Below are 26,936 nucleotides of genomic sequence, written 5' to 3'. Positions count from 1 at the left end.
TGATTTCATTTATAAAAAATGTTCAGAATAGGTAGATAGATAGAGACCGAAAGTAGATAAGTTAGTTGTTCCCTAGGGCTGAAGGGAAGAAGAGGAGAGGGTTGGAGAGAAATGAGAAGTGACTACTAATGGGTTCAGGCTTTCTTTTTGGGGGATAAAATATCCTAAAATTGTAATAAACATTACACAACTAAATACCATTGAATTGGACATTCAAAATGAGATGAATTATATGGTATATGAATATCTCAACAAAGCTGTAAAAAAATCCCTAAATGTTAGCTTATAGTACACGTGTACTAATTTTCCTTATGACAAAATTATCTAGAGCAACACTGTCCAATTGAAATACGAGTCACATGGATAATTTAAATGTTCTGGTAGCCACATTTTAAAAGGCACAAATAAATATGAAATGTTTTATTAAACCCAATATATTAAAAATACCACTTCGATACACAATCAACATAAAAAGTAGAGCTGTTTTACTTTTTTTTGGTAATAAGTCTTCAAAATTCAGTGTGCATTTTATACTTACAGCACCTTATAATTTGGACTAGACACCTTTCGAGTGCTCAATAGCTATATGTGGCTAGTGGCTGTCATATTAAATGGTGCAGATTTGGTGGCTGTCATATTAAATGGTGCAGATTTGGAGATAAAATTAAAGAAGAAAATCCTGCTATAGTGGCTAGCAAAAGAAAGATGAATCCAATTTTCTCTTTTAAAAAGACATAACCACTGACAAGCCTGTGACAGCTCTTAGTCTCTCCCATCTATTCAGTTTGAAGTGGCTGATCACTAGCAGTGATATGTCTACCGAAATATAGATTCAGCCTATTATTAAGGTTTTCTCACACTTTAAAATTCTAAGTTTTGTTTATATGTATGTGGTGGCCCTATAGCACATAACAATCAGGAATAAATATGTAACATTTTACAAATAGTCACTTTCCAACTATGTAAAGGTTCATTAAGTATAAATATACCAAGGCATGAGCAGGCGAAACTCAGTCTAATTTTTTATTATAGTATTACTTACTGTTTACTGTTATTTTCATTATATAGCTTTCTGTAAAAGATACCAGTCTGAATATTCACTTTATTGATCCATGTATCACAGTGGGAGGGGAGGGGAAGAGAGAAAAGGCTAGGGAAGCCAGCTAGCCAGATAATCTGAAATAGGAGAGCCAGTCTCCCCAGTATAGTTCACAAAGTACTATATTGGAATCATATTAAACTATAAGCTTAAAAATATTCTGACAGTTATAAATATTCTGATGTTTGTTTCTGACTTAAATGGGTAAAAAGGTCTATTTTACTGCCAAATCAAATTGTATTTTCTTCTCAGATTTGTTACATACAGAATATAGTCACATATATAGTCACATATAGCATATAAAAATGTAAATTTACATAAAAGAAAAAATCAGGCTACAATTCCCACTTCATAAGAGAATGCTTTATATACCAAGCAATCCTCCGCATTTAAAATATAATTTAACTTACAGAACTTCAACTTATATAAAAATTTTCAAGAATGTATTTATTTTATAAAATTAAATATAGTCCTTTTTTAAATTAAAAAAGATTTTTCAATTACAGTTGACATACAATATTATATTAGTTTCAGGTATACAACATGGTAATTAGACATTTATATAACTTATGAAATGATCACCTCGATAAGTCTAGTACCCAACTGACACCATATTCAGTTATTACAGTATTAATGGCTATATTCTCTTTGCTGTTTCTTACATCCCCATGACTGTTTTATAACTGGCACCTCTTAATCTCTTTACCTATTTCACTCATCTATCCAACCCCGCTCCCATCTGGCAACCTGAAATACAGTTTTTAAAAAGACTGTCTTTTTTACCTGTTTAATTGTGTTCATATGCTGCTTTTCCGTTTCTGTTCTTTTTTTTAGTTCTTCTCTTAAATTGTCTTTTTCTGAACAAATGTCTAAGATGAGCTCCTGATGCTTTTTATTTTCTTTAATTAACCTAAATATACAAAGGGCAGTATAAGTAAAACAATTTTAAAAAGAGATGTGGAATATAATGTTTGCAGATTAGATTATAGATATTTATGATTAATAAATTCACATTCCTAAGTAATCCTTTTGTAATGATACATTCTACTTTGTAATACATTCTTCGGCCAGTCTAAGTATTAACTTTTTTTGACAAATTTGTATATTTCAAATCAAGTGAAATATAATCAGGTTAAAAAAACCATACTCTTTTATGTCTTTGGGCATCTCAGTTATGCACTTCATCCCTTCAGCACTTGAATCCCTTCAGATCAGTTAGTAGTTCTCAACCAGGGGCAATTCTATCCCTCCAGGCATTTGTCTGTATACATTTCTGGTTGCCACAAAAGGGGTGGGCGTTACTACTGGCCTCTTGTGGGTGCAGGCCAGGAATGCTACTAAACATCCTTCAACAGATAGGACAGCACACCAACAACAAAGAACGACCTGCTCCCACATGTCAATAGTGCTGAGGTTAAGAAATCTTGCTTTAGATTTTAAGGATATTTAAATGATATTCTAATAGAGAAGAGTAGTCAATGCAAAATAAAAGTTTAAACAGAGGTTTCATTTTCAGTACCCTAGAAAAATCTTAAAAATTACCTGCAAAGTACTTAGAACTATAAGATACCTAAGAAGGTTAACAGCTGATATTTTAAGATTAACAGCTATTACTTAACATTCATTGCACAATTACTCCTTGCTAAGTTTAAGTGCATTATTTCATTTAACATTCAAGTCTATGAAATTAATATCTATGAATTATTACGTTTTGTGAATAAAAAAACTGAAGCCTAGAATTTGTTCTAGGTCATTCAGTTAGTAAGTGGATGAACTGAGATTTAGACCCAAGTCTACTTCCATAGCGCAGGTTTTTCCATTTTCTACTTTGAAGATCTCTCATTCACTCAGCAAATGCTTCCTGGGTACCTAATGCTGTGTTAAGAATACATCAGCAAACTGTCCCTGCCCACATGGAGCTTACATTCTAAGGGAGAATAATAAAATAAACAACTAGATACATAATAAAATGTCAGGTAGTAAGTCCTGCAAATATCTAGGAAAGCAAGTTATTCAAATCTTTTTTGTCACAGTGGTTTAACTTTGACTACTTACATGATTAAGGTGTATACTCAGTATGTTGCAGAAACACAAGAATTCTGGGTATAGTTCATAAGTAAACAATTTAGGGAAGAAGAATAGCAAGCCCTCAAATTGTCATGATTACATGCCAAACGCACATCCTATAGACGAGCTGTTCTTAATTAACAATTCTGGTTGGGACCTTGGACAATAATATTGCTATTACAAAATAGGAGAATTGATGTATAAACAAAGACATTTGGAAATAGATACATCCTTTAGCTTAGATACATTTAAGCTAAAGGAACTGAAAGGCAGTTATCTTTACAGAAAATTAAATGAAGGAGAAAAAATTAGCTGTTTGAGAGTTAACCTGAGTCATGACATACTTGAAATTTAAAATATTATGTGTGTAACAGAAGATAAACTTAGATTTCAAATGACAGTAGCCAACATTTTTATAATGCCTTAACATCCATGAAACAAATCCATTAACTAAGCATCATCCCTCTCATTTGATAAAAAATCTTTGATTCAAGAGAGGTTGATTTGGCCAGTGAAACAGAGCTTGCAAGTGGCAGTGGGAATCTTCCAACTCTTGGCTTCTGACCAGAACTGTGCTTACCTCAGTCCATTGTGCTTCCACTGTTCAGACAGAATGGAGTAAAACATAGGAATAAATGTGGCTAAAAATATTAGTAATATAGTAGAAAATTAACAACTTGTAACTAGTTCATTTCGGACAACATTAAAAATTCTCTGAAGCCAGACTAATTAGGCTTAGATTTTAACTTTGCCATTTACTAGCATGTGACCTTGAACAAACTGCTTAATCTCTGTGCTTCAGGTACCTCATCAGTTCATACCACATAGGGATGCTGTAAGGATTCTATGAGTTAATATACATAAAGTGCTGGTCTCGTAATTAACAGTACATAATTTTTTGCTATTATTATTATTAAATGTACAACATCTTATATTTTATGAGAGAGGCATGAAAGTGATTAAGAGTCTGGATCTAAGAAAAGTGGGAAAAGGCATCAGGGATAATCTCAAAGGGAAGGTCTAAAAGAATAGAGAGCAAGAAAATGAGAAAGTTACCCTAAAAAGCAAGAATGGCAGAAACACTGATGGTTCAAGTACAAAGTCATATAATTTATTTATAATAGCAGCATTCTAGTAAGAACATGAGTAGGAATAGCAGCCATTAGTTTTAGGGTAGTATTAAGAAGGCCTTAGAGTCTCAAGAGATATTTGTACACCCGTGTTCACAGCAGCATTATTAACAATAGTCAAAAGGTGGAGGCAACCCAAATGCCCACTGATGAACAAATGGATAAACAAAATGTGGTATCTATGGAATATTATTCAGCCTTGAAAAAGGAAGGAAATTCTGACGCATGCTACAACATGGATAAACCTTGAGGACATCTGCTAAGTGAAATAAGCCAGTCACAAAGAGGCAAATTACTGTATAATTTCATTTATATGAAGCATCAAGAACAGTCAAACTCTTAGAAACAAAGTACAGTTAAACCCTGAACACTTGATAATCATGTATAACTTTTGAAACTTAACTTAAACTACTTAAGTTTAGTAAACTTAACTACTAATAGCCCACCACTGACTGGAAGCCTTACTGATAACATAAGCAGTTATTAACATATTTTGTATGTTATTTGTATCATAGTTTCAGATTTGCATGAAAAGGCTGTGGAAATCAGATGCACTACAATGGGAATATAATGCAGTTAACACTACTATATAATACACTTAAAAATGGTTAAGATGGTAAATTTTATATGTATTTCATCAAAATTTAAAATTAAAATTAAAAACAGGGGGAAAAAAAGGAGGGTTCTGGATGCTAAGAGATTAAAGTTTATTGGATAAACCAATAAAGACGAGCTGGTTTTGGGAAGACTGATCCACTGAGCAAGAAAATCTGTGAAAAAAAGACTAGAAGCAAATTGATCATTAAAAGCCAACTACATATCCAGCAATATTTGGATAATGAATTTTTTCCTCCTCCTCTGGTATGGAGACTTCTTCTCCTTTCTCTACACACACACCTCCTATTCCGAATTTTGTTTAAAGTACTGTTTTTTAAAAAGAGAATCAGTCTGTATTTTAGCGAAGGCTAGTATGTTGTATTTTCCTTTCTTAGAGGTTATAAAAGAGTACCTAAACATATGCATCACTTACGCATATAAATCTAGAATAAAAACATGGGGTAATATAATACTATTAGAAAAAGATCAAGTGAAATTAAACTAGTTAAAACAGAAATTCATGAATCCAAGAAGTCTAAAAATAACCATGTTCTTTATTTACTGAATGATAATCAACCAATTCTTCTGTTCTCTAAATTTTAATTTTTTAAACCTATGAATTTATAACGGGGATTTTAAGACTACTTTTTTGAATTTTATGACTTCTCATTTCCTTTTGAATTTCTCATAGTTTTGACAATATTATGCTCCATTCTTTTAAAACTAAAAAATTTGAGTTGTCTTTAGAAATATCTCTAGATCTTAATGAACTTATGCTATTTATAAAATATTCCTTTAGACTTAATATATTAAGTCATGTAAAACAAATTTTGAATCATATTAAAATATTGACTTTATATGTATAATTTATAAATGCTAATTGTATGACATATATATAAAACCACTGACGCGTACCTATTTCTAAAATAATGAAAAAAATACCATAATATTAAAAAAAAGACATATTAAATAACTGGACAAACTTGACATTTGTTCATTCAGTAAATACATATTTTCTGATTAACTATAATGTGCATGGATCTACTGCGAAATTTAAAGTGCACAAGATGATTACCTTCCTTCAAAAAATGCTATTTTTAATCTCTGTGGAAAAAAATAACCTAAAAGAATAAAAAACTTACTTCCTTATGGTGTGTTCCTGCTGCAAATACTTATCTTGCACACACTTTTCAAACATAATTAATGCATGTTCTCCCTTATTCATTCCGTTTGGTACTCGGTGTTCTGCAAAATCCGTCGATAAGAGCTCAGATTCTATTTCTTCCAACAAATCCTCTGATGCTGAAACATTCTTTATTTTTGAAATAAGTTTCTTGGTGCAGTCTGTATCATAGGGACTCTCAGAATACATCTTTTGACTAGCTGCTTCTGTAAATGTAGATGACCTCAATTCCGCCAATATTTGAGTTACTGTCTGTTCTGTTTCATTTGTTTTCAAAACTTGCTTCGTAAAATCTCCACCAGGAAAATTAGCTATTTGTTCAGAATTTTCTGGGCATATGTCTGCTTTAGCACAGGAATCCTCTCCTCCACCATGATCTGGAACATAATTTTCCTGTGCTTCGGTTTGACTACTGTGTTCATTAGGCTGACATAAAGTTTTATCAAAGTTTAATGACAACAGTTTAGATTCATTGTCTAAGCTATTGCTTTCGTCAACAGAAAATGAGTTGCATGAATCTTCCTTTAATTCAGATGTCTTCCCAATATTTTTATCTGAGGAAATGGAGTCTATGTGCACTGTCTCTGACATGCTGAATGGCACCAATTCACTCTGCATTTCTTCCAATCTGTTCCTGATCTTCGTTTTACATCTAAGAAAGTCAAAACATCGAAATAAAAGTTTTTTTTAAACCAAGACCATATATACTTGCACATATTCTATGATGTGGAATAACTAAGGGCACAAATTTTATCACTAACAGTTCTTTCAAAAGCCATTCATTAAAAGAAAAAAAAAAAAAAAGAATAGGACAGCAATCCAAGGGTGCCACAACCAGTAGGGTTCTACAAATACTAGTAACTGGAAGATTAGTGCCAAAGAATTGTTTAGCTAGAATTCCTTTGGCTCCATGAGAAGAAAATGACTTTCTTAAAAATCTATAAAATAGTGGGGAAATAGGACAGCAGTGAAAACACCAGAAGAAAAATTATAAACCAAGATAACAAAACAATGCATACTAACGATTACATAAATTTACTGAGAAGGAAAACTAAACAATAACAAAACATGGCTACCAATAACAAAACACAGCTACCTAGAGCCCAGACACCTAGAGCTGAGCTGAAAGAAGAGTGTAAAGGATCCCTGACAGAAATTCATTTTTCGTCCTGGCAGAAATCCAGGAGGTACGATGGGGATTTCCAAATATGCTGCTCATCAAGAATAAACAATGTTCAGTGCAACTCGAATGGAGACCATATGCACTGCCTAGGTCATAAGAGCAACATTTACAAAACTAATTCAATAATGTTAGGATACATTCGTACGCTATTCATGACAGTTATTCTCTAGCTATTTCCTGAAAATAAGTCAACTTCAAAAATTAACCTGAGATAGATAAATATAAACATCCCAGCAATCTTGATGGAAAAGAACTGTCAACTTCTTTTGTCAGATATCAACAAAGCATGTACGGGGTATCAGCGGTCCTGTACATTTTTGGCACCAGGGACCAGTGCTCCTATGAGAATCTAATGCCTGATGATCTGAAGTAGAGCTGAGGCGGTGATGCTAGCACTGGGGAGAGGCTGCAAATACAGATGAAGTTTTGTTCACTTGCCTGCCACTCACCTCCTGTTGTGCAGCCAGGTTCTTAACAGGCCACGCACAGCCAGGGAGTTGGGGGCCCCTGAGGTAGACAATTTACTGGAGTCATGTGAGGTTGGATAAAAATGTGGGCAGATCATAGTTTTGACAGAAACTAATAATTCCAAATGGAAGATGTACTTATGAAAAACAAAACCAAGACTAAATTTTTGAATCACAGAAAGATATATGTTCATGTCAGTCTGTGATGGAGGTGGTGGTCAGAGATGGTGAAAAAGGGTAAAAGAAGATGGTCAGGTAGAATCCTCAGAATGATACACAAGAATGAATTTGCTAAAGACAATAAATCATAATCAATTTGTATATACTTGATTAGAGTATAGGGCTTCTAGTATACAGCAGGTTCTCAAATATTTGTTGAACTAAAACACAGAAGTGACAGGATAAAACTAGTATCTGAGGAATATTTTTCTAGGATTGCAGAAAACTGAAAGAATAATTCTAAGAAAGGAAAAGACCATATTGTTTGTCAAATACCTTGTCTTTTAGTTTAGACAGCCCTTTGAGGTATAAATTGTTATAATATAAACATTGGCCTTAATACTATGAATTACTTAGCTGTAAATTTGCAAACAATCAAATAGAAATTATCATAATGATCTTATCACATATATGCTATACCTAAGACAAAGCCCACAATAGTATTAATGGCTTGGATTAGATAATACAAATAAATGCAGTAAGTTAATAAAAGATCTCACAAGTATGCTGTATTCTAAAATCTAGGACAAAGTAAAATCATTCTCAAACAGAGGCATTATTCACCTACATCAGCTTCCCCAAAGTAACTCACTTTTAAGATGTAATTTGTGAACATGTTGCTGTGTAATTCGAAATCGTAATTTAGAAGTCAATTTCAAAACTAACCAAGGAAGTGGTTTTAAACATCATAACTAGTCCATGCTATATTAACTTAAGTAGAACTCAAAGCTGACCAAAATCTAATGGAAAGCAAATAATCTATTTAAAAGAGAGTAAGTCTATTAAGGCATTGTGACTCTCCAGCATAGATGAAGTGAAAAGAAACTTTATCATTTGAGAACTTTATGAATCATGTCTGTGTGCAATGCTTTGTGAAAGAAAAGCACTAAGCAAATATTGGTTATTATCCTCTCACTCAGCTTTTTTTTTTTTTTTAGACAAGACAAACCTTGGTTGACCTCAACGGATTGCAAGGACTTTGTCAGCTTACATTACAATCCCTTATTTTATTTTATTTTTTCCATCTACAGCACCTGGTCTTCCTAGGCGGTCTCCCATCCAAGTACTAGCCAGACCTGACCCTGCTTAGCTTCCAAGATCAGACAGGATTGGGCTTGTTCAGGGTGGCATGGCTGTAGACCCTCTCATCCAGCTTTTATTCCCCAGGCTTCAGTCCTCAACTTTATTTTCCTTCCCACAATTCATCCACTTTGATAACTTCGACCAATAACTTATAGTTGATGCCTATGTTAATTATTTTCAGTACCATGTTCTTAAGTTACAGATAACAATTTATACCTTCACCTTCACTCTATCTCTATAGCTCTATCAAAATCTCCACCTGAATATAGGCATTTCCATTGAATGTTCCACCATAACCTCACACTCAAAATGGCTAAATCCAAAATCATAATTATAGCTCCTACAATTGAGTACCCCCAGCTGATCTTTTTAGTTCTGTCAATGGTATCATTTTCCTTAGTCACGACTCCTTTCATTTGTTCTCTTATTCTTTTACCAACTTCATGTCTCCTACAATTATACCTTCCTTTCTTCTGTCACTGTCCCCTACCTGCAACCCAACCTCGGCCTTATCATTTCATGCCTGGAACACATGAATTGTTGGTTTCTCAATCACACTCCATTCTTCCTTTCTGTTTTCTTTCCTTCAACTCCAAGTGAAGGAGCAAGGAGTTAATGGAAGAGCAAGTGCCGTCAGATAGCCCTGGGGCGTCAACCAATCCAGAGAAGGGGTCAAAGAGTGTACTGCATTGGGTCTGTCGAAGGGGAACAAGAGCTGCCCTAAGAAGTGGGTCCTCAATGGCAGAAGGGGCCAGGAAGCTATGTTACCCCTAAAAAATCTATATGCACCATCTCCACAGAGCCCACCATCAAATGTGACCGGATGAACTAGAGGGGTGCCAGGGTTACCTGAACTTTAGAAGTTCAGGTAATGAGAACTCTGCCCCTCATGGCTGGTCTTCTTCCCCTAACTCCAAAACGGTTAGCTAGAGAAAGGAGAGGGAACATACTTTAGAGTCAGATTATACCTCTTCCTCAGTCTAAGCCACTGGGAACTAACAGCTTCGACCTTTATTCAGAGAGAAAAATGTGTTTTTGTTGCTTTTGTTTTTTAAATGATTGAAACCTGTCTTAATTTCTGAAATGTTTTCTCTAGAATCAAGTGGCAGAAAAGTTATGACATCAAACCAAGCCGTTATTAAGGGATTACACTTCAGAGGGAAGCGGAGGGGAGATGGGGGCATTTTACACAGTATGACAGGAGACCCGTTAAGGAAAAAAAGTCTCATATGTGTACCTGAGTTGTGATTCCTCAGTAAACCAGTTGTACTACTTTTCCAGACTTATCTCAACACATTCCTAAAATCCTAATACTTCGCTATATGCCACTAGCCCCTGAATAGCCTATTCAAGATTCTTCCATTTACACATTAACATTTCCATCCAAAAGCAAATACAGTATTTTCCACCCAAAATGTCCTTCCCTTTAGTCTATCCAGAGCCTAATTATATTTAAAGGACTGATTCCAATGTCACATCTCCCTTCAAATTTTCCTTCATTGCAAGTACAAAAATTATCTCTCTTGTAAACAAAAATATAGCACATTTACACTCATCAAGCACACAGTCACAGCCTTCCTTGTGACATTTCTTTTAAACGATTTCTGTACTTACAAGAAGGCACCTCATTCTTAACTGAATCAAACTTCTTAAATCTCAAGCAACAGTAATAATTGATAAATCTAACAAATATATTCTCTACCGCCCTTACACTCATTTTTGCAAGTGCCGTTCAGTGGTTCTCCATGACGGTGGGACCTACTGGTTTTACACAATAATCTGGGGGGGCTGAACAGCACTTAGTGGGTGGGAACCAGGTTGTTAAGAAGACTCATAATGTGCAACACAGCACAGAGGAATAAAAATCTGTCTCATTCTGCTGAATATTCACTTAGGTAAACAAACAAACAAACAAACAAAAACTTGATTTTATAATTACCTCAGCTTAGACTGTTTCACTATTATCCTCCCATAAATTAGGAAGGCTTACTTTAACCTCAAAAGGCAAGTCCTTTCTATACTTTTGTTCAGTAACATGCCCATGAAAAGTCTTCAAATAAATTGGCATCTGATAACCACTTAGCTTTCAAACTTAATTTTCTGATGCTCAAATGAATACTGATTGGATGCAAAAGGAAATGGAGAGGGGTTAATGAAGATGTATGTATACACATGTAACAAAGCCATCACCAAAGACTAAATAACTATGTAAGAATAGGGGGGAAGAGGGGCCGCAATGAGCTTATGTCCATGATTAACCAGGGGAAAAAACAGTCAGCTGAGTCCTCTTGTGGGCCTCCAGCTGGCAATGCTGATGTAGGCCAGTTTGACTGCTGTCCAAGTTTTTTAGGGGAAAGGAGCTGGGGGTGGGAGATGCCATCAAAAGCTACTGAGGATGAAATAAGTCTAGAAACAGATTAGAGGCAGGATGTAAAACTACACCCTTATTTACAAGATTGTTTTAATTAAGATCTTGTATAAATTAAAATGACATTCATATATAGTGTTTAAAATTATATATTATAATACATGCTGCTTCTTTGAGATAAAAATAAAGGGTTATTTGACTTTTAGCAACTATAACTCATTAGGAGAAAATACTGTATTTAAAACTTAGCAGAGTCACAAAATTCCTCTTAATTTAGCACTTTTTTTTTCTAGAGTTGTTTCTGACACAGTACTACAGGACCAATTCACACTTCAAAATTGTTTCAGTGGAGTGAGAACTGGTTTCGCTCTTACTGGAGCTCATCAGCTGCAGGCAACTGGTCAAGAAACATTTCTTGTTAGCCTTAAAGCCAACCATTATCCACCTTGGATTTTATTTCTTAATGTTAGTACTCACATTTCTACGAAATCATTTCCATACAAGAGCCATGTAAATGAAAACACTGTCTTTAACAGCTTTTAGCACTATTTGTTTTCCCAGTAAATTAGCAGTATAAACAAAAAAAGCTTAAGCTCATTCAGTTAATTACAAATGAATCCAATCCACAGATATTTGGTAACAGGTTATCAAAAAAGTCTCATACAAAAGCACCAAGTCATAAATACATTTCCAAACTAGATATTAATTCACCAAATATGTATTCAGCATGTATTATGTGCAGGCACTGTTTTATGTACTGGGAGCAGAGTAGTAAATAAAACAGTGTTCCTTTATGGAATTTATATTCTGGTATAGTGGATCAATACATAAAAACTACGTTAAATCTTTTACTCTTTGTGTTTCATTATTTTAATTTGAAGGTCTGTCAGTGTTCCATCAGAAGCTATATATGATATACATGAGTATTTTTTAAGTCCAACAGAAAAATCTGACGCAGTTCAACAAATTGTTTACAACTACAAATGTTTAAATCACAAACTGTACCATTTGAGTCTCAAATAATACCAGCTGTATACTTAAGTAATTTCCATTAAGCAAGAGCATTTCTGTTCTTCAATATAAGCGTTTACCATCCTTGAAAGGACAAGTACACTAAAGGGTTTTTACATAGTCTTCAAATTAACTTTGAAAGCAGCATAAACAAAAAAATAATCTTTCTGACCAGTTCTAATGAGGTTCTGAAATGGCAATTAAAATCAGAAGCAATAAATTAAATCAGAAAAACATCCATAGTGCAACATAATCCTATCACAATCCCCAAGCAAGTGATTTTTAATAGACATTAACTTTAAAATACAAACACTTTACTGGATGAAGTTTTTAAAAATAGAATAAAATAAGAGAACAGAAAAGAACCTGTGTAAGAAACATGAAAACCATTTCACATGATGAAAATATCTGACATTGAAGTTCATTCAAATTTGATTTATTCAAATCAAATTCTACTTTTAAAAGATTAAAAACTCAGCTGGTTATCTCAAACAATTCTAGATTAATTCAATCAAAAAGAAGAAATATTTTGTAAAATAGTCACATTCTTATTAAGTTTTTGGATAAAATTAAACTTTACTGTTTCCTTAACATGAAATATATCACTAGATTTTAAAAGCTGCTTTTAGTCCATCAGTTTAAAATGTACGTTATATGAGGTCAAGGTCAATTATTCCTGTAAGGGTTTATTCATCTTTGCACCTAAGACTCAGGGCAGAATGAATTTTACGGTGCATTATATCACATGGACAAAAACGATGTTAAAAAGACAGACTCAGGGCAATGAATGCAGCAGCATCCTGCTGCCCCCCAATATAGTACCAAAGTCTGTAACAGAATAACAGAGAAATTATGGTCCATCAAAATTCCAAGAAAAAGAGGCTAAGTAGCCACATCATAAATTACATTATCAAGTTATATATCATTTGATCAGTTTGGTATCTTAAATCCATGTAATTTTATATATCTCATTTTATAATAAGTGTTAAAACAGAAAATTATTAATATAGAAATCTTATTTCAAAGCTACGTGTAAGAGCTCACCATTTGAATTTTAATGAGTCTGATAAATCAAGAAAAGTATTTTCAGTTAATTTTTGTTTCCAAATCTGAAATACTTTTAAAAGAAGAAATAAAATTGACCTGTAGTTCCTTTTCCAAAAAGGCTGATAACTTTAAAAAAAAGAATTAAAGTTGTAAATCTGCCTTAAATTAAGGAATTCTGTCTGGTTAATGTTTAAATTTTGAAACTACCTTTTGCTTGGGCTTGGTTAATTTAGTATGATGTAGTTTACCAAAAAATTAAATTATGCATTAGCACATACTACATAATCATTCTTACAGTAGACTATCAGTTCATATGTCTTAAAGACAAATACATTCACAATTCAATCGATACTTACCAAGGCTGGGTTTGATTTACGCTTCATGTCTGTTACCCCTTCACCCCAATATTTTTCCATTTGCTTACTTCTTAGCCCAAATAGACTTTTTAAATCTCAGTAACTAGAAATAAAGTTCAAAGGACAAGTCTGAAATAATATAAGATTCGAGGATTATTTGTAAATTTAAATTATCTATGCTTTCACTGTTGCCCTGAAATGAATAAGAAATACAACATTTTCAATACTGTAAGCTCAGTGACATGTTTATGAGAAATTCAAGAATCAGCTTTAGTTATTTAAAGCTAGAGATAACGCATAAAAGCAAAAACTAAATTTTATTCAAAGAAAAAAAACTGAACTTCAGGTTAAGGATTTTCTCATATGAAACTGTTGGATGAATTTGGAAAACTAGTGCAGATTACGAGTCATTCTTCAAAGGGAAAGATGATTTTTCTAAATCTGTAAATAAGGCTGCTTCGTCCTATCATCATCTCTCCCTCAAGAGTGAGAATACTGCACTGCTTTATCCTCACTCAGTGATGTCAGCATGTAGCTGTAAATAGATGTTTTTAAATTAAATATACTAAGCAATCATCATCAGATATGCTGTCATTGTATATCATCAAAGCACAACTCTTGAGTTTATGGGTGAAGAAATAAAAGGGTAGAGTGGTTACTGTGCTATATCACTCCTTTTGTTAGCAATAAATAAAACTGAAATAACCATGACACTTTGAAATCTCCACTGTTTAAAGAAACCTTCAAGTTTATATGCAGGTATTCTAAATTAGACAAGTTCTTAAGAACAAAATCAATATAAACAAATCCACGCATTTCCAGGGAATAAACCAATATAAACATAAGCCAGGCATTTCCAGGTAGACTCTTCTGTAATTATACATGCTTGCCTAGTACAATGGGGAAAAAAAAAAAAAGACTTTTAATTCTTTACACTGCAAGATTTGTGAACTACTCAATATCTTCACCTAATTTAAAATAACAAGAAAAGACCATAAAAAAATGGAAAAAAAAAAAGGAGGCCAATCAACAGTGTTTTCTGTTTGTGTAATGAATGATGGATGAAGAATTGAAAAGTAGCTGTACAGAGAACAGCGTTCTTTATACGCAAGCATAGTTCAGTTTCACTATCGATGTTTCTAGAAATTTAACCTTTTCCATAAGATCAACACTGCAAATATGAAGGTGTAGTTAGGAAGGCTACACCCACTACCATATCTAAATACTAATTTTTTTTTTTTTAATGACTACCAGCACACCTCTTGAAATACTGTTTCAGTGATTTACTGCATATTTTCCTTAGAAAAACTCCCAGCCTATCATTTTGGAAAAAATTAAAAAGCTGGGGATCAAGGGAACATGACACAGGCACGGAGAAAACTAACAAAATGCCTGGGACAGTACGGCGTATTTTTATTATACTGTCTAATTCCCATAGATAAGAGGACAATCAAGTGAAAGAGTCGGTTTCTAATCCAGACATTATGACTCCAAATGCAGGCCTGTTTCTTCTAAACAAAATCAAGACATGAATAAGTTGTTAATAACAATACCACACCTGCACTGTTCCCCAGGATTGCTACTACAGGATATGTATAAAAAACTTTACCTTTTACACGTTTGATAGAGACAAAATTGTGAAATATTATCCTTACCAACCAAAGTTTCAAGATTTATCAAATGCCTTGATGTCCTCGGAAAAAGGCAACATAAAAATCAAGAACATATCTATCTCATACCCACAATCTCAAAAAATCGTCTCTAAGTTACCTAAAATCACAGTAATGGCAATGTTCGGAAGACGATAAAAAGTCGCCACAACAGTAAACATAAAAAACACACACAGTCAACTTGTACAGACGAAGAGAGAAACAGGCGATCGAGTCTATGAAAAAGATCGCTGAGCAGGTGGGGCCGAGCGGCAGTTCGCATTGGGAGACCAGGCCATACGCCCAAATTCCGCCGCTCTCCAAGCGCAGCTCTGCTGGCGCGGCCCTCGCGACCCCCCGTTCAACCTCTCTCGGCCGCCACCTCCCGTGGCAACCCGGAACCGAGAGAGAGAGAGGCAGGGAGAAAAAGGGATCACGAACTCCGTCCCCCAGAGCCCGACCGATCCTATCAAACGGAGAGCTGCCCTGGGACTTGCAGGACGGAGCGCTAGGTGGGCTGCCCCGCCGCGCCGCCACCAAGACTCCCTGGCCCGCCCCAGGCGACCCACAGGCACTCACCCACTTCTCCGAGCCTCGGGCCGCACCCCTAGCGAGGCCGCTGGGGCTTCGGCTCAGGGACCAACTTCTCCATAGCGAGGTGCGGCAGAACAGGAGATGCGGGCACAGCGATAGGGAACAGGGCCGACACCGCGCCCTCTCCGCCGAGGCTTCCCCAACCCCCCGCGGAGCTGACACATCAACAAAGATGGCGGCCACGGCCCCGCTACAGCTGAGGGGGTGGGACTTCCTAAAGGAGCCAATCAGCGTTGGGCAGCCGGTGTGACGCGACGCACCTTAGGGCAGTGTAACCTGTCTGCAGTGGGCGGGACCGGGGCAGCACCGCCTTCTGCCCTGGTAGCGTCCAGCCTAGCACTTACAGTCGCTGGGCACCCACGCCCGGTGCAAGCCGGCTCTCCTGCAGAGAAGTCCTCGTAAGTCTTCTTACGCCCCACCCCGACTCAAGCGACTTATTTCTTTCTGTAGGATGCGCTCCTTGGATATAATCCTCACCCTCTGGCCTTTCCTCGTATTAATCAGGTGTACAAAACAATGAGAGAATTCAAAATTATGACTTCCCAGCCCCTATACACAACCCTTATACCTGACGTGGGCGGGGTCGGCGGGAGTAGCCTACCTGCCATTCTGAGAATTCATCAGAAGAGGAGACTCAGGGTTTCCATAACATCGCGTTCGTGTCCACAGCGTGTCACCTACTGTCATTGTTTAATAATAAACTGTTGGGGCGTTCGTCTCTGGCACCCAACTCTGAGCTCCTTGAGCGCGGGCTATGTCCTCTCCCAGCTGGGGTTTGACATGCAGCAGCTGCTCTAGTATTAATACTAGCGACAAAAAGTGTGTGGGGGCGGAGAGGGAAGTGTATTGAATAGTTGCCTAATTAGGTCCCAAGAAGTCAGGTAAGCAGTTTCAGTCTGGAGGTTTTGCAAACCTACACTGTCTAGTGAAGTAATATGCTTTTGGTTTAGGACTTAGTATGCGCCGCTCAAGAGTGAAAATAGTTAATTCTGACGAGTCGTCAGTGCAAGTGTTTGTAAAGGAAAACGCTACTATTCTGTTAAGCTTCGTGATTAACTGCTGGCAAAAAGAGACAGAGTCAGAGATGGGGGGATCACATTTTTAAGAAGTTGTGTAACCCTCTTCCTTTTAACTTTTCAACAGGAAATGGCACCTCCCTCTTTAAATGAAGATACTGCATTAAAACACATTTGTAGTTAGTGTTTGTGACAGTAAAGAAATGGTTTGACTTTAAAATAGTAAATTAACCAAACATTCCTTCCTAGTGAGATATATTACTCCAAGGGGAAAAAATTGAAGAAACTTTAATCTTTTTTCTGTATTCATATTGTCAGTAACAACATTCATATTCTTATTTTGGATATATATACATGTATATGTATATTAGTATAAACCATATAAGTAATTATATCTTCCGGGAACCAAGATTATCAGTATCAGAAAAAAGAAATACAAATGTGAAATCAAATAAGTAAAAACACTGCAATCCTGAACTTAGAAATATTTGTATGAACTCATGAGGCATTTATTTTGGCCCTTAAAAAAAAGTCTGTTCATTGTAAAGGCCAAGAATAATGACCAACCCAATGCACGCTCCTATTCTCCAGATCATAACTCTGAATATAATTTACCATGAAAAGTCACCTGGGTTCTTCTGGGAGACCAAGGGCTGATTCTAAGACTGGGGCAAGAAATCTACAAGAAAGCCTAGGACATGTAACTTGTATCAGAAAACAAAGAAGAAAGCAAAAGATTCAGGAGGTTCCAGCAGGTCAAAGATAGGAAAATTTTAGCATTCAAAAGTAATAACAGCAACTGATCGAAATACATATTGTGTTAAAAATGACTGTGCTGGTTTTTAAAAACATCATTGGTCACCTTTTGAGGATGCCAAGAAATCACATTCTGAAAATGTAAAAGAATCAAGCATCCTGCCTTTCCTGTTACAAACCAAATCTCAATCAGTCAATGTGGGAAAGTTCTTCTTTATGGAATTCCAGATAATAAATGCAGAAGAATGGATAGATCACCATTTTGCAAACCCTGATTAAATAATGGATCTAGGTAATGCTCAACAGTGAGTCTAGAATCCCCAGATGAAAAGCTATTGGGAAACTTCATAGTGGATGGATGGGGCTGACAATATTCGAACCTGCTAGAATTTTAATATCCCCTAAGAAGAAACAACTAGATATTAAGTGTTATCGGAGGCAGTAGAGGATCACGACACCACCTGTGTTGAAGTCTTGGCAGAAGAGATGCAATCAACAAAATCTAATATGAGAAAAACTGCAGTTACTTCAATATACAAATTGCAAGAAAAGAAAGAATTGAAAGAGAAATCTTCACTTATGTGTGGAATCTAAAAAGCAAAATAAATGAACAAACAAAACAAAACAGACAAATACAGAGAACAAACTGACAGTTGCAAGATGGGAGGGGAGTTGGGGAGCTGGGTTTAAAAGGTGGAGGGATTAAGGAGAACAAATTGGTAGTTACAAAATAGGCATAGGGATGTAAAGTACAGCATAGAGAATATAGTCAATAAGATTGTAATAACTATGGTGACAGGTGGGTATTAGACTTATCACAAGAATCACTCATAAGATATAAATGTCTAATCACTGCTGTACACCTGAAACTAATATATTAAATAAGTGTAATTGAAAAATTGAAAAACATTAAAAAAGAAATTAAAAATACATAACACAAATACAGGATCTTGTTTGGAGCCTGATTTGAACATACCAACTGTTAAAAATTTAAGCCTATGAAAATTTTAAGTTCTAATTTTATGATATTAAAAATTTTAAAGGTGAGAAATTTTGGTGTGTTTTTTTTTTTGCCATAATCTTTTAAGGCTACATACATAAATATGTATGGATGAGAACATACAATGTCTCAGAAAGAGCTCAAAAAGGAAAAAAAAAATGCTACATAGATGGGATTATGTCAAAGAATAATAGCCAACTGAAAAGAGGTCCCAGGGGAGAAAGTTGGAACAATTTGAGCAAGGACATAGTATTGGATTATAAGCCAGTTATAACTCAAAATAAATATCCATGAGTCTATACTGATATATGAAGAGACAGACTGTTGAATATATTAATGGAGAAGAGACAAATCAAGCAAAAGAATTCAAAATGATTTCTGTAGATACTCTCCCCTTAACGGAGTGGAAATATAACTCCCCTCCCTTAGGTGTAGACTGCGCATAATGACTTCCTTCCACGGTGTATAGTATGAAAAAGGGAAAACAAAATTCTGTAATAGAGAAATTTCACAAACTCTAACCAGGTGTTCCTGGAAAACATTGTTATAGAACATGTTTATAGGGCATGTACTTGATATGATGCAATTCAAAAGGCACTTGAACCTCTATAGTCTTCCCTCCAATAACCCAAAACTCCAGTTCTTTGAGAAAAACATCAGACATTCCAACAATGAGGCATCCTACAAAGTGCCTGACTAATATTCCTGGAAGTTGTCAAGGTCATCCAAACAGAGAAAGTCCGAAATACCGCTACAACCAAGAAAAGCCTAAGGAGACCTGACAACTCAATGTAACATGGTATCTTGAATGGAATCCTGACTCAGAAAAAGGACAATAAGTAAAAACAAAGGAAATCTACATAAATTATGGAATATGGTAATATATCAATATTAGTTCTATAATTTTAACAACGTATCCTACTAATAAGTTAGTAATGGGGTAACTGGCTGTACTGTCTTATCTATTTTGTAACTCTAAAACTGTTCCAAAAATATACATATTAAAAAGTAGATGCAACTTAAATTTGCTTCAAAACAATGTGGGGAGTGTGCGCTTGGGGGGTTGTGTCAGTAAAGATGCAGACAAGATTGACCATAAATGCATAATGTTGAAACTGGATGATGGGTACAAGGTGATACCAATTTTCTTCTAAATTTGCTTGAAAGGGCTACATACAGTTTTAAAGTTTTAATATTGCTTTCTTTCATCAATGCTAACATAGAGTGACGACCTCTTAGGGAAAAAACTGATCACACGTGTTCAGTTTCCAAGACCAGGCAGAGGCAGCCATTAATTTGAAAAATCTTGTAAGATTTTAAGTGGTTACAGCCACTCAAGTGACTTTTGAGGAGACAAGGTCTGCCTGTTTGAGCTCGAAATTTGCCCCTGGGGTTCCCAGGCACATCTTTCTAGAAGCTAGAACAATAGTTGTATTAAGTTTCCGCGGAGGAATTTCATGAGCCCACAGCCTTCGTATCACCCCGGGAGAAAGGACGTGCCACTGAGGCCAGATCGCAGCTCCCCTTCCCGACACGTGGAGGGTGCGCGTGCGTCACGGAGCGCACGTGGGCACGGACTGCGCAGGCGCGGCCAGCTGGGCATTGGCGGTGAGCGGAGCGTCGGGAGGTGCCTGGGCTGCGGGCCTCTCTGAGGGCCCAGGAGGACGCCATCACGGCCAGGATTCAGAGACAGGTCGGGGTCAGCGGCCCTTTTGCCTCTTTCCAGGTCAGGGTTCCCAGGCGCATGGGGGAGTGAAAGGGACTGCGTGAGGGGCGTGGGGCTTTGGTCGTTGAGGGCTGGACGTTGGGCACTGGACGTTGAGGTCGGGCGTTGAGGTCAGGCGTTGAACGGGTACAGAGGGCCTGGAAGTAGAGAGAAGGTGGAAGGATGGAGACCTTGGAGCCTTGGCTGGGAAGGGCTTGTCTAGGGTTGGAGGTTTAGGTGTGGGAGGAGACCGCACTGCGGGAGGAGCCAGAAACACTGCTGGAATTGAGTTGGTGGGCACGCGAGGGCCCTGCAGTAAGTTTAGAATGATTCTCCAATATGTGAATGTCCACTTGTATCCGTTAGAGGACCTTTTCCTCCATCTCTCTAAAAGAAAGGTTTGTGGATTCAGTGCCTTTGTTTAACTCAAAGCCACTATGTAAACAATACTAATCATTTTTAGACTTTTTCCCCTACCTGCTACCGGAAAGGAAGATGCACCACCGCTTTGACTTAGATGTGGATAAACCAGCACGGATTTATTTAAAACAAGTGTTTATAGCATGTCCTGTTTGTGCTAATCTCTTTTCTTGGCACTCGGCTCCTGCTATAAATATACTTGCCTTGTTATTCTCTGGTTCCCATGTCGAGCCATCCTAGTATTGAATGCAAAGTTGCATGGCTTAGGGTTCTGACCTATTTTAATCGCAGCTGTGTAAGGTAGTGGGGGTGGGTGGAGGGGGTGGCCCCGCGTGGTGGCGCATGGCGGCGGAGTGGTATAAAACTTAAATACTAGAAATAATACGTTTTATAAGTACTTAGCACAGCCACTGTGCTGTCATTACATACAGTCTCAAATTTAATCCTCATGATTAGGAGTTATAAAGAAGTTACTACTGATAGCCACATTTTACAGCCACTGAATTCTGGAAAGATGAAGCCAAGTAGGAATAAATGCACATTCTTACAGGTGGTATTCTTGTTTTATGTTGAAATTCAGCCGTAAAAGCTGTTCTGATTTGTTAATATGGTGGTTACATAAAATCTATGTGTTAAAATTCATAGAACCGTCAAAAGAAAGAAAGTCAATTTTATCATATAATTACACATTAAAAAAATTAAATTCCAATTGATTTAGGTGATTGCAAGTTTTATGTGTAGTCACAGTAGTCCTTACTGCCTGCTCCGAAAGCTCCTGCCTAAATGGAAGTAGTGTTCAAAGTCAGGGTTTGGAGATTCTCTCTGCAGCCTGGCTATTGATTCCAACATCTGGAATCCTGTGCTCAGGGGAGTCACTTCACTGTGAGAGTTTCTGATGAACTAGAGAAAGTGCAGAATTGTGAGGAGTCTGGAAGGTGAAGGACCTTGGAGACATGGGGACATGATAGCCAACTCATGTCTCCATGAGTTGGTGTGGTCACAGGGCAGCAAGAAGAGTCGGTCAGTTGGGAAGAGAACCATCTTATAAAAAAGAATGCAATTGGATTTCCAAAATGAGAAGGAAAAAAGCTTCTAGTTATAGAACAGATCTAGATGTCTATTTGCCCTTGACATTATAATGAAAATTCCTGAATAGGGAGAGGTAAGTGAGATGTCTCACCATAGGTGAAAGCTTAAATCCTTATTTGCTGCTGAAACTTCTTGCAGTGGGTCTAAGATTGATTTTGTTCTTGTTGTTGTTCTTAAAGTCAAATTATATTTAATGATTTTTGGACTTTGGAAGAATTGATGTAAGACATGAAGTTTTGCTATTAAATTTCAACCAGATGTAATTCTCCACCTAAGACTGCCAGATGTAGTTTTGATGCAGGACAGGGCAAATTCCCCTGAGTGGGCGGAGACCAATCTCTGCACTGAGAAGAGGGTTCTTGGGGAGAGTATAACAAAGAATTCAAACACTCTAAAGTCCAAGTCAAGGGGAAAGTTTATTAGAGAAGGGGTAACACTCTGTAGACAGAACGTGGTATCTTCTTAAAGGCAGAGAGTGAGAGAGCCTAGGAGAGACTCTGAGGGACAGATAATAGAGGGAGACAGTGAGAGAGAGAAGTAAAGGCACTGAGAGGGACCCCTAGTGTTTGGGTAGTTCAGTTTGTATACATTCTTTAAATCCTGTGAGTTACAGTTTAAAGACTTTGTTTACCCTTTTTCCTTTGATAGGGACACACAGTGAGGAAGGGGAAGAGTATATAGCGTGAAAGGCCTGCTGGCAGTTCCTAGCCTTTAATCAGTAAATTTCTTATGGTTTTAGCCATAGGGAATGAATGATTTTATTTTGTGTAGGGCGCCACTTAAAGACTCTTTTCCCTGTTTTTCTTTCAGAGTGTGGGGAAATGGGTTGTTAGCAATCCCAGCTGAAATCTTTCTTTGTTCTGCAGGTTTCCTCATGGTCTGGCTGCAGAGCTAGCTGATCAGCACATTGCAGTCTCTGAATATAGCTCGATTTAATATTTAACCTATTTCCCATTTGCCTGGAAAATACTCGCCAGCGGCACTGTGCCTGCAGCATTTACCCTGAAATAATTCTCGAATTACAGTCCTAAACTTACCCCCAAAGTTTGCCACGAAATATCTCGCTTTTATTATTTTTGCATCGCTCTAGTATATTGATAGTTTTTGGAAACAAATGGCATCATTCTATTTAAAACATTCTGTTTTTAGTAATGGTATTTCCATTTACAAAATACAGTAATTCTCGATCACTGAAAATGTCAAATCCTAGAAAACACAGCATTCCTACGTGTGGATATTAACATCATTCTCAGAGAGTTGTTAGCTGAAGATTCATTTAATGAATTTGATTTATGTATACATTTATGTTACATTAGAATTAGAGACAACTTCTGTTTAGAAATACCTCCAAAAACAGTTTTATATTTTCACATTGAAAACCAGTCAGATTTGCTTCAACCTCAAAGAGCATGTTTATGCAAAATTAATGCTGGCAGCGAGCTGCATTTTTTTTTTCTAAACGGGAAATGGGTTAAGTTCTCTTGCCTCCTCCCTATATTTGTTTCAAACAGTGAATTTCATTTTCCCTGTCCAAGTTGTCATGAAAACAGTGCAGTAGTGCTTTTATGGTTATATCTTATATAAATATATTTTGACTGTCTCATGGTGCATAGCACCGTGGTAGGTGCTATAAGTAATCAGAGGGATTTTTGTTTGTTAATTTTTTATAAATAAGACTTGGTTCCTACACTCAATCAACAATCTAGAAGACAGACATAACTGATTATAGGTAACTAGTACAGAATAGTAAGGAGCTGATTGAGTATGGATTGATGGCCAACCTTAATAAAGAGAAAGTGTTGTAGAGCAATCAATTCTAAAACCCATGAAGCCAGTTGAGATAAATTGTGAGCCTTTATTAGCCGGCCAGTGACTGACTCTCTACCACGCAGGGTCAGAGGAGATCAGCCCCGAGCTTCCAGAGGAGGCAGCTTGTAAAGCTTAAGACCATATCCTGGTGGTCTCCTGAACAAGCAAGCAAGCAGATTATAGAAAGCAGATGTTGGCTGTAGACATCTTACACAAAGACAAATGTTTCCTGGGAACTCTTAGATCAAACAGGACCTAGCAGGCAGTTTCGTTATCTGCATCCTTGTGGCTGTCAGTGCTTTCCTGGGGGCTGGCGCCTGAAGATATCACTTCCCTGTGACTGATTTATTGGAAAGTTTTTCACTCCTACAAAAGGAAAGGTTATTCCAGAAGTTACGTTGCTGCATATTGAGGTCCCACTGGTGTTTTGAGATGACTGTGGTTTTGTGGTTTAAATATTACTGTGACCCTTTACTTGGTTTAGAATTAAGTAACCACACATTAGAGAAAAGGGTTTAATTTAATATGCTATGGTATTTTAATCTTTACAATGCTTTTTTTGTAAAGGTAATTCATCCTTAAATGTAATTTGGAAAATGAAAGACACTGAAAGATTTCCTCATCAACCTACCTGCCTCAAAACACTTACTGTTATTTAAAATTTAAAGTTTCATTTTTTTACATAGTTTTTTTTTTTACGGTTATAATTATATTAAACATATAAGATTATTTTTTCTGATTTTTTGTTCTAACAGACATCTTACAATGTTTTGAAAACTAGGATTCACAATTGTGTTATTTAGTAGTAGCAGTACAGTTATTTTTTTTCCTAATTTTTTATTTTTTTGCCATCTTAAATGGACATTTGTACATGCAGGATTTTTCAATATTTAGGATTAATGGGATAATTTTTAGAAGTAGAGTTACCAGATGAGTGGCTACTTAGATATATTTTTAAGACTACTTAGATATATATGAATGTATATTTATTGCCAAATCATTTCTCAGAGCATATTAATTTATGTTCCCTTCAGTAACGAGTGTTCTTTTCAGTTGCACCCATGCTTGACAAACTCAGTTATTCAATTTGAAATTTTTCTTTTTCTCTTTTTTTAAATTACAGATAAGGTTAAATTTCCTCCCCCTTTTGATTATGTCTTCATCCTCTCTGCATTCCGTTTGTGACTTTTGTTTATTTTATTGGTATCTCTATTGATTGGGCTGCAAATAACAGAAAACCATGGGTTTATCTGATGCCTGGACAGATCAGAGCTGTTGGGGCAACTGGAGGATACTGCCAGGCAAACCAGATTCTTTGCATTTTCTGCTCCACTGTCCTTGGGGTGTACCTTCATTATGCTTATCGCAGCATCGGTCATCTTCAGGCCTCAGGTCCACGTTTCAGAAAGAAAGGGGTGAAGGATCCTGTTAGTCAGATCTGTCCCTGTTTATAAGAAAAGGACAGAGCTTTCTGAGAAGCTCCACTCAGAACTCTGAACATGGCCAATATTACTCTGGCAAATCAGGTTGGAGATGGCATTTGGGTCAGTCAACTGCGACGTCTGCTGCAGTATCTGGATTTTTTTTTTTTTTTAACTCTATATCCTACTTTTTAAAAGATATCAAAATTGTTTGTATTAATACTTATTTCCTGGACCCTTTAGTATTTTTTGATAAGTTTTTAACTGTTCAAATCGTGTTTGCTATCATTTCCTTGGTGATATTTTATCACTTTTAGACTAAAAACAAAAATAAAAACAAACCCTTCACCCTCTACTCCAGTGAATTGCAAGCTGATATCTCTGGGAAGCAAAACCTGAGATGGAGATTTGTGTGTAGAGTGATGAGTGAACGTGGTCTGCATGACATTAGCTTTTTTTTGGAGTTAATTAAGGTGGCCTGTAGTGTAGCTTAGTATATGCTTGGAAAAATGAGTGTTCTTGGTCATCTTAGTCCCTTAGATAAAATTTATTGTTACTAGAATATTTATTGCTTGTTTCCTGTCTCTGAGTAGTGTCTAAGACATATGTGTCCTTATTTTGCATTGAATTTTTTTCCTCCACCTCAAACTGATGTCATTGTGAGTCAAAGATTCCCTTGGACCCTTGTGTTCTATTTTATCTGCTACTAATATTAACATTCCACCTTTTTTGGGTTATTTGTATACCACATGTTTAGTCCTTTTATTTTCAACCTTACCATATAATTTTGTTTTTATATGTGCCTTTTGTGCATAATACCAAGCTGGATGTTTTCTCCCTGGGTCTCTCTTTTTCTGTTAATTGAGACCAAATCATTGATACTTAGATTTCTTGGGCTTGGTTCTGTCATCTCATTTGATGTTTCTATTTACCATGCTTGAACTTTTTTTCTGTTAGATCGAGATTTTTTTAAAATTATGCATTCTATTTTTATTTTTCCGGTAGTTACCTGATACTTTAATGTATGTCCTTTATATTTCTTGTACAGAGTCTAGAGTTGCTCAGTATTCAAATCTCCACCCAATTTCACCTGGAATTTATCTTCCTTTTGCAGTTTCTCAATATTTCTCTTACTGCATCCAACATTGCAGTTCTTAGTCTGATCCTTCAGTTTAAGCGTGCTTATGGCTGCAGGTATGCTCTCCCTGGCAGCTGCAGGATCTCCTACCGTAGCTGCCCATCTGCAGTGCATGCCTTCTATTAGGGATCTTCTCAGGATATGATCCCCTGAAAGTTCCCCCACCTTTGCATATGCCTATGTATTTTTTTTCTTTCTTTCTTTTCTTTTCTGGATCATCATTGCATTAAGCTAGGCCTAATTTAAAGCAAGACATGAGATGGGAGTTTTGGAACACCAAGAGGGAGGATTTTTCTGCTATTTATCTTCTATTCAAAACAATGTTATACAACATTTAAACATTACTCAGCCCTCTGACTTCTTTTTTATTTTTCTTCTGAGAAGCTTTGGGAGGATGGGCAAAGTTTTGCCTGTGGTCTACAGAGTAAGCCGTAGGTCACTTCAATAAGAGTCGTTTGTCCATTTTTATTACTTCTCCCGGGTAGACACTATTCTTTAAGAGGAAAACAACAAACCAGCATAATTTCTG

General features: G+C 36.4%; 2 protein-coding genes and 1 pseudogene across 3 annotated transcripts in view; 1 reads left to right on the top strand and 2 right to left on the bottom strand.

The window, feature by feature from the left end:
• CCDC186 (coiled-coil domain containing 186) overlaps positions 1 to 16,239 on the bottom strand; it is a 38,967-nt gene extending 22,728 nt beyond the window's left edge. The window contains exons 1-3 of one of the 2 annotated variants that reach the window (XM_023530115.1): positions 16,039 to 16,239; positions 6,036 to 6,728; positions 1,883 to 2,009 (exon numbers count right to left, since the gene is read on the bottom strand). In XM_023530115.1, the coding sequence (XP_023385883.1) occupies positions 1,883 to 2,009; positions 6,036 to 6,694 (786 nt within the window). In that variant the 5' untranslated portion in view covers positions 6,695 to 6,728; positions 16,039 to 16,239. Of the gene's footprint in view, positions 1 to 1,882; positions 2,010 to 6,031; positions 6,729 to 16,038 lie in introns of those variants that run through there. The other variant, XM_023530116.1, reaches the window with a different exon arrangement.
• LOC111739078 lies at positions 8,968 to 9,086 on the bottom strand (annotated as a pseudogene).
• A 176-nt stretch (positions 16,240 to 16,415) lies between the features above and the next one.
• Positions 16,416 to 26,936, top strand: part of TDRD1 (tudor domain containing 1) — a 47,459-nt gene continuing 36,938 nt past the window's right edge. The window contains exon 1 of the mRNA XM_011359262.2: positions 16,416 to 16,451. The gene's annotated coding sequence lies outside the window, so the exon portion shown is untranslated. The remainder of the gene's footprint in view (positions 16,452 to 26,936) is intronic.

This window comes from Pteropus vampyrus, unplaced genomic scaffold, assembly GCF_000151845.1.
Source record: "Pteropus vampyrus isolate Shadow unplaced genomic scaffold, Pvam_2.0 Scaffold46, whole genome shotgun sequence".
NCBI lineage: Eukaryota > Metazoa > Chordata > Mammalia > Chiroptera > Pteropodidae > Pteropus > Pteropus vampyrus.
The sequence above is the reverse complement of the archived record's forward strand: the minus strand, read 5'-3'. Positions and strand labels throughout refer to the sequence as shown.